Source organism: Chinchilla lanigera, unplaced genomic scaffold (genome assembly GCF_000276665.1).
Source record: "Chinchilla lanigera isolate Chin_1 unplaced genomic scaffold, ChiLan1.0 scaffold00097, whole genome shotgun sequence".
Classification (NCBI taxonomy): Eukaryota; Metazoa; Chordata; class Mammalia; order Rodentia; family Chinchillidae; genus Chinchilla; species Chinchilla lanigera.
The window spans coordinates 7,714,017-7,721,849 of record NW_004955498.1 but is presented as its reverse complement, the minus strand read 5'-3'; the positions used below and the strand labels follow the sequence as shown (position 1 = coordinate 7,721,849).

At 37.8% G+C, this 7,833-nt stretch overlaps 1 protein-coding gene across 5 annotated transcripts in view; it reads left to right on the top strand.

The window, feature by feature from the left end:
• Gabra3 (gamma-aminobutyric acid (GABA) A receptor, alpha 3) overlaps positions 1-7,833 on the top strand; it is a 231,802-nt gene that overhangs the window by 182,934 nt on the left and 41,035 nt on the right. For all 5 annotated transcript variants that reach the window (XM_005406450.2, XM_005406448.1, XM_005406449.2 and 2 more), the window contains exon 6: positions 988-1,070. In XM_005406450.2, coding sequence (XP_005406507.1) covers positions 988-1,070 — 83 coding nt within the window. The remainder of the gene's footprint in view (positions 1-987; positions 1,071-7,833) is intronic.

Here is a 7,833-nt window from a genome sequence, read left to right as displayed (position 1 = left end):
TCTAATTGAGAAAACTGTCAGGGGAATGAATGGCACTATAATTGATGGCCAGCTTCTCAGCTTATTAGAACTTCAACAGGATGGTAGGAATTGGGCTCAAGGTGAGCCAGGAGGTATAAAAGCTAGATAGAAGTAGCTCCTTGGAGTTAGGTTCTGAAGAACTCCATATTTTTGCTGTGCAGGTATCATTTCTAAACTAAGAAAAGTTGAGCTTCAAAAACTTGAAAGAATGCAGAGGGAAAACCTGGGAAGAGATTATTTATACAGGCTCGTGCGAATGAATGTGTGGACACAGCAGACCACATCCCATCCACTGAGGAACCCATGCACATTCTCTTCTCATGTGTAGGAGCATGGGCTCTTTGGGCTTGACCTCTGAGCTTTCTGATGCCCTCTGATACACTCGAATTCTTTCTGAGATGGTTAGTTGGTATGGTGTGTGTGTGTGTGTGGTTTCAAGACCCATCCCTTCTAACAAAACTATAGCACTTTCTGTGAGCAGCAGTGTTATCTTTTGTATCTGTCTGTTCATTATCAGAATAAAGATATTCTTTCTGCACATCTTTCCTCTGCAGTGCAATCTTTAAATTGGTTAACTCACGTAATAGCTTGCTGAGAAGAATTATTTCAGATATAATTAAACTGTGGTCAGGAGTGAATGAATCAGGATGTAGGGCTTTCAGCCTGCTTGAAGAATAGCTAAGGCAGTAACGGAAGCCGGATCAATTACGTTTGTTTTTTTAGAAAGGTGGTAAGGTAGGATTCAGATGTGATCTAAAAATATGAGTACTGACTGCGGCTTTGGGACATTATCTACTTCGTTTAATCCATCTTTCATGTTCAGAAAGACTTGAATCTCAGTGAACCTAAACAAGCCAAATTCCTTGTTAGTCGTAGGGGTACGGTTGAGTGGGAACTGAGCCTTATGTTTCATAACATTTATTTTAGCTCTTGTCATTTTCTATTTTCTGTTCTCTTTTCTTTTAGGCTAACGATTCATGCCGAGTGCCCCATGCATTTGGAAGATTTTCCCATGGATGTGCATGCTTGCCCACTGAAGTTTGGAAGCTGTATGTATTTTCTCAGTTTTATTTGCTTGATCTGCTACCAAAAGAAATCAACATATTCTATTTTACCCCCTAGGAGTTTCTCACACTAAGGCCTATGCCTCTGGTTGGTGTGGAAGTGAGCAAAGAGAATGGGGAGAAGAAGTACTTCCTGGTCAGGAGGAAGAGGCTTTTAAGTTTTCTTCTGAAGCCTTTAACAGTTTTCTTTTGAAACAGTAAATGTTATTTTGCCATTTCAGAATAATTTCTGTGTCATTAGATTAAAGCATCAACATCTGTTTGCTAATTTTCCCAGAGGACAGAGCAGGCTAGAACTGATATACAGTACAGCAGCAGTTTCTGAAAGACAAGATCACTCAGAGACTATATTTATACGTATTTCTAAATGTCCATTCCTCCTGTACCTTGATATCTGTCTGTCTTGTTTTCAACAGTAAATAGTACAGAGGAAGCCACTGAAGATTTGCTCACTTTTTAGAATATTGCCTTTCCCAGTAGCTGTAAATTTTACAGAGAAAAGAGTAAACACACGGTCTGTTTTCAAATGAATTAGAAAAGTCAAAATTGAATGGAGTTTGAAAGTGTTTCTGAACCTCAAAATTTCAGAGTAAGTTATGTAGCAAGTCATCAGAGTAATATACCAAAATATGTGTGGTCCTGTCTATATTAGATTTACTTCTGTGTTTTGAATTAGAAAGAGCATTGGAAAAACTGCAATAATTACGTGTGACATATTTTTCATTCAGTTATTTGTCAGATATTTACAGTTTGTCTCCTGTGTGCCAGCCTCCATTCTAGGAGTGGGAGTGCATCCATGAGAAAAACAAAATCTGCTGGTCATGTGGAGCTTTTATTAGAGAGGACAGTGATAGTGGAACGTCAAATAAATAATGAATAAAAAGGAAAGTGTGAAGTAGGTTACAAAGTGAGAAGAACCCTGGGAAAACAGAAAAGTACTGTGGAATAAGGAGAACCAGTCATGCCCAGGTGGAGGATACTGTTATCATTGAAACTGAAAATAAACTGATCAGGATTACCCCATGTTATCAGAAAATAAGGTAGATGTGGGAGACTAGGGAGAGCCGGATAGCAAGTGTCAAAACAGAATCAGGTAGGAGGAATAAGTTCTACTGCTCCACAACATGGTAAGACATTACAGTTAATAACACTTTCCTTCATGTTTCAAAACAGTTAAAAGTTTCCCCAATGGAGAAACTATAAATGTTTGAAGGTATGGAAATGCTAATTATCGTATTTACTCTGATTTCATCATCACACGTTGTGTACATGTATTGAAGCATTCCACTCTTCTTGATGAATATGTGCAATTATCATATATCAATGAAAATTTTAAAAATTAGCCAGGTGTGGTGGGACACACCTACAGTCCTAGAGCTCTGGAAGGCCCAGGGAGGGATCACAATTGCAAGCCTAGCCCAGGCAACACAGCAACTTAGGGAGCCCCTGAGTCAAAACTGTAAAATATGAAGGGTTGGGGATGTAGCTCATCTGCAGAGGCCCAGAGTTCAATCCCCAGTACTTAAAAAAAAGTTTTGAAAAAGTGACAGTTTAAAAGAAACTTTTATAAAGTAAAGGGGTTAATGATACAACTATCTAAGGGGTTAGTGTCCCAGGGAATAGGAATAGCCCAGAGAAAAGATGGTAAGATTAAGAAAAAAAAGGATCACATTTATCCAATAAACAGCAGAGTAGCCATTTCCCAGGGTGAGTAAGGGGAAAACACTGGGAAGGGATGAGATTAAAAGGGGTCCGGATCACCTAGAGTCTTGCGGGCTATGAGAGGAGTTTGGTTTAGATGCTGAAGAGAAATGGGGAGAGATCGGGGTATTTTGGATGAAGAGTGTCACTGTCGGACTTCTGTTTAAAAAATAAAAACAACTACTGCCAAGGGTGGTAGCTCAGGGAGGAGGATCATTGTGAGTTTGAGGCCAGCCTGGGCTACAAAGCGAGCTCAAGGCCAGCCTGAACTGCATAACAAGACCTTGTCTCAAAAAGACAATAAGTAAATAAATAAACAACTAAGATTTAAGAATCCTATATGTAGGGAGATGGTAGGGGCAGAGTCCAGTGAAGTGGTTGCTGCGGCATTTCACATGAGATATGTGATGGAGAGATGATGAGCATAGGGAAATATTTCAGATAACGGTTGATGATGGCTCTGCTCACCATGACAGAAGTAAATGTCATGAGAAGCCTGATTCTGTCCCCTGACAGATTAGATGTACAACACTGTAACTGAGAGAACTTGGTGGTGACCTGCAGATTTTTGTCTGAATGGATTTGCTATCAAACGAGATGAATATTGCTTCCATTCTGGGTAGGACAAAATTATTGGTGGTCACTGCTCCCATTATAAACAACAAAGAGCCCAAGAACTGTAGAGACAGTAAGGATTAAGGAGACCAAACACCTGAAATAGGGTGGGGGACTCTCTTAGATTAACCTGTGGTCTGTGGCGTTCTGGCCCAGGTTTGCGGCTTGCATTTAAGTTTGTCTCTATGACCAGAGCATGAGATCAAAAACCAATATGAAAACTACATGCAAACACCAGGTTGGATAAATATTTAAAAAAAATTCTGATTCCAAAACTTACATGTAAATATTAAAGTGTCTTGCCGGGCGTGGTGGTGCACACCTGTCATCCCAGCACTTGGGAAGCTGAAGCAGGAGGATTGCTGAGACTTCGAGGCCAGACTGGGCTACAAAGTGAGCTCAAGGCCAGCCTGAACTGCATAGCAAAACCCTGTCTCAAACAAACAAAATAAAACAAGACAAAATTCAAGTACCAAGAACAGTTAAGACAATCATGAAGAAAAGTAAAGCTGGAGAATTTCCTACCAAATCTGATTCACTACCATTTATGTTTATTAATTATCTTATGTGTTTTATACGTTTTTGGCCTGCTAGTCTGGCTGTGAATCTATATAAATGAAACTAACTTCTGATGCTGGAAAAGGGGAAGAGGAGAGGGAAAGGAAAAGAATTCATATGTGTGATGTATATGTACTAATTCTGCACAGTGAATGGAATCATTATGTGCTGGAAACATGGACTAATAAAAAGAAAAATTTTAGAAAGTAAAAAAAAGCTATAGTAATGCAGATAACGTCTGTTGATGGGACAAAATAAAAATGAGAGAGAGAGAGAAACAGAGAGAGATCGATCTTGGCTCATCATACATCATATGCAAAAATAAATCCCATATGGACTCTAGAACTAAATGTGAAAAGGTTACAGTAGAGCTTTCAGAATAAGACATAAAAGAGAAACTTCAGGGCTGGGGATTTAGCTCAGCAGCAAAAGCGCCTGCCAGGCAAGCGCAAGGTCGTGAGTTCGGTTCCCGGTACCGGAGAAAAACCAAAAAAAAAAAAAAAGAGCAACTTCAGAATCTTGAAAGAAGTATACCTCATTTAAATGGGACATATAATAGAACTAACCACAAAAATGAAAGAGAAAAAATTAGAACACATTAAAATGAAGGAATTTCCTTTATCAAAAGATAAGGCAAGCCACGGGGTGGGAGAAAATACTCATATTGCTTCAATAGAAAAATTGCCAAAGTCTTTTTAATTATTTTTATTTTAAAGAAAAGAAAAATAAACAATAAAAACAATGGTATAAAATTTCAAAACAAGATTGTAAGAGAGCAGCAATGTTCAGTACATTGCGTACTGTCATCTTCAAAGTAGTTGCTCATAATACAAGATATAGGCATGAAAAATCGATCAAGAAGTATAGGCATATAACTTTCCTTTCAATGAGCTAATAGCTATTAGCAGTATATCTACCTTAACTATCGTTTTTTGGGTATATATATATAATCTCTTTCCTTTCCCCTTCCTTCTTTTCTCCTTTCCCCCATTCTAGTCACTCTTTACTTTTCAGCATTTTCTTCCCATTCACAGTATCTATTGTATATTTTGAGCCTTTTTTGCTCTTTCAGCTTTTTACACTAGGGGGACAATATGATGTTTACACATGTGAGACTGATTTATTTTACTTATAAGTATGGACTCAGGTCACACCCATTTCCCTATAAACATCTCAAGCTTATCCTTCTTTATAACTGAGTAGTACTCCATTGTATGAAAGTACCACATCCTTTTTATTCCATTCCTCAGTTGATGGGTATTTAGGTTGTTTCCAAGATTTTGTTTTGACAAATTCTGCTGCTATAACATGGGTGCATATATATCGCTGTGGTATGATGTTTTTAATTCTTCTGGGAAGATACCCACAAGGGGAATAATTGGGTTAAATGGGACCTCTAATCATAGTTTTTTTCAGGAATCTCCACACTGATTTCTAAAGTGGTTGCAGTAGTCTACCTTGCCACCAACAGTAGAGAAGGGTTCTTTTTCCTCCACAGTCCGTCCAGCATCTATTGTTGCTTGATTTCTTGATGATAGCCATTCTTATTGGGGTGAGATGAAATCTCTGTGCTGTTTTAATTTTCATCTCTTGAATGACCAATGATGTTGAACATTTTTCGTGTATTTATTTGCCGTTAGTATTTCTTCATCTGAGAAGTTCATATTCATCTCAGATGTCTATTTTTTGATTGGGACTTTGAATTTGTGGGGATCTGATTTTTTTGAATTCTTTATATGTTCTAGATATAAGTCCTTTGTGTGAAGAACAGTTAGCTGAAATGTTTTCCCACTCTGTGGGTTGTCTTTTCACTCTATTGGTGATTTGGATGAGATCCCACTTGTTGATTCTTTAAAATGTTTCCCATGCAGTAGAATAGCAAAAGGCAATCTTGGGCAACAAAGGCAAGGCAGGAGGCATCACAGTCCCTGACTTGAAATTATACTACAAAGCTACTGTGATAAAATCAGCATGGTACTGGCAAAAAAAATAGACCTGAGGATCAGTGGAACAGATTAGCCGATACGGACAAAACTATAAACATACTCAGCCATCTTACCTTTGTCAAAGTCTTGAACAGTGTCTTAGTTACTTTTCTCATTGCAGATACAAAAGACCTGACACCCAAAGGTTAAGGGAGGAAAGATTTATTTAGCTCACACTTTTTCAAGGTTTCAGTTTATATTCAGCTGGCTCCAAGGCAGGGTGGCATGGCAGAGGGGCATTGCAGAGGAGAAACTGCTCATGGTGGGCAAAAACCAGGAAAGCGGTGATGAGGATGGTAGCCCTCTTTCTGTCTTTTATATTTTATCCAGGCTACACACCCTTAGGGCAGGTAGCTCTCACACCCAGGGTGGGCCTTAGCATTATCCACACCCAGGACTGTGCAAACCAATCAGTGGACTGACTCAGTAATCACACACCCTTAATCCCAGCATCATACACTCTTGATTCAGCCACCTCTGAAAAAGCCCCATGTATGACTGCATGAGGCTTTGGGAAGACATCTAGACACAGACCATAACAAACTGCTAGTTTAGAAAATAGAGCTTCCTAATTTCTTTGTATTTTTGTCTGTTTCTAATTCCTCTCTCTCTCTCTCTCTCTCTATCTCCCTCTTTCTCCAGTTACTTTAGTAGAGAAATATGAAGTAAAATAAAAACCATAGCACTACATACTCATTAAAATAACCAAAATTGAAAAGACAGAATATACCACAAATTGGTGAGCATATAGAATGTATCTTTATTCTCATAACCTATGAATAAGTCTGTAAATTAGTATAAAGATCATGAACTTGCTTGGTGGCATTTAATAATGCTGCATGTACACATCACATAACTTTGCACCTCTAGTCCTGAGTATATTTCCAAACATAAACCAGTGCTTGTCATTACTAAAAGTCATGTTAATTGTGTCTATAGCAGAATTAACGGTAATAGAACCACACTGAAAACTACTTAAACATGTTGGAAGTATGTCTATCAGAAAGGATTGTCTAATGTCTATCAGAAAGGATTAAAAATCTGTGATATAGGCACAAAATACCATAAAACTATGACAGTTGTATAGCACTCAGTGACACAAATTACATCATAGATACAATCTTGAGCAAAAAAGTCAAATACATATTCATGTGGAATGTGACTCACTTTTTCTTTTACATGAAAACAGGCAAAACTAATCTGTGGTGGTAGAAATCTTTAATCATTTACCTTGTTGTTGCTATTGGCAATATTCCCAAATGCCTGATATATTGAACTACAGGATTCAAAAGCAAGAAGTTAGAATTATCAGAAATGTTACTTTTTATTTGTAAGGTCACTTTCCTTTTATTATTAGTGCGTGTTTGTGATACATAAATAATTACATTCATTTTGAGGAACTGGAATGTATGCATATTGCATCTTGAGAATTTTTTCTCCCCTTTCCCTCTTCTCATGCCTCTTCTATAGATCCCTTCCCCATAGTTCCCAAATCTACCTCCCTGTTTCCTACCATCTTCCTTTTACTTTATTCTTTAAATTATTTGTATTTTGGATTTCTAATATTAGAGAAACCACATAATATCTCACCTTCCATATCTGATTACTTTCACTTAGCAGTATGGTCTCAAGGTGCATCCATTTTCCCATAAATGACTGAAACCCTTCTTTATGGCAGGGCAGTACTCCATTGGGTACATATACCACACTTCCTTATCTATTCATCTGTGGATGGGCATCTAGGTCCCTTTCATAATTTAACTGTTGTAGATTATGCTATTATAAACATGGGTATGTGTGTATCACTTTAATATGATGTCTTTAAAACTTTTGGGAAGATGCCCAGAAGAGGTATAGCTGTAACAAATGAAATTTCTAGTTTTAGTTTT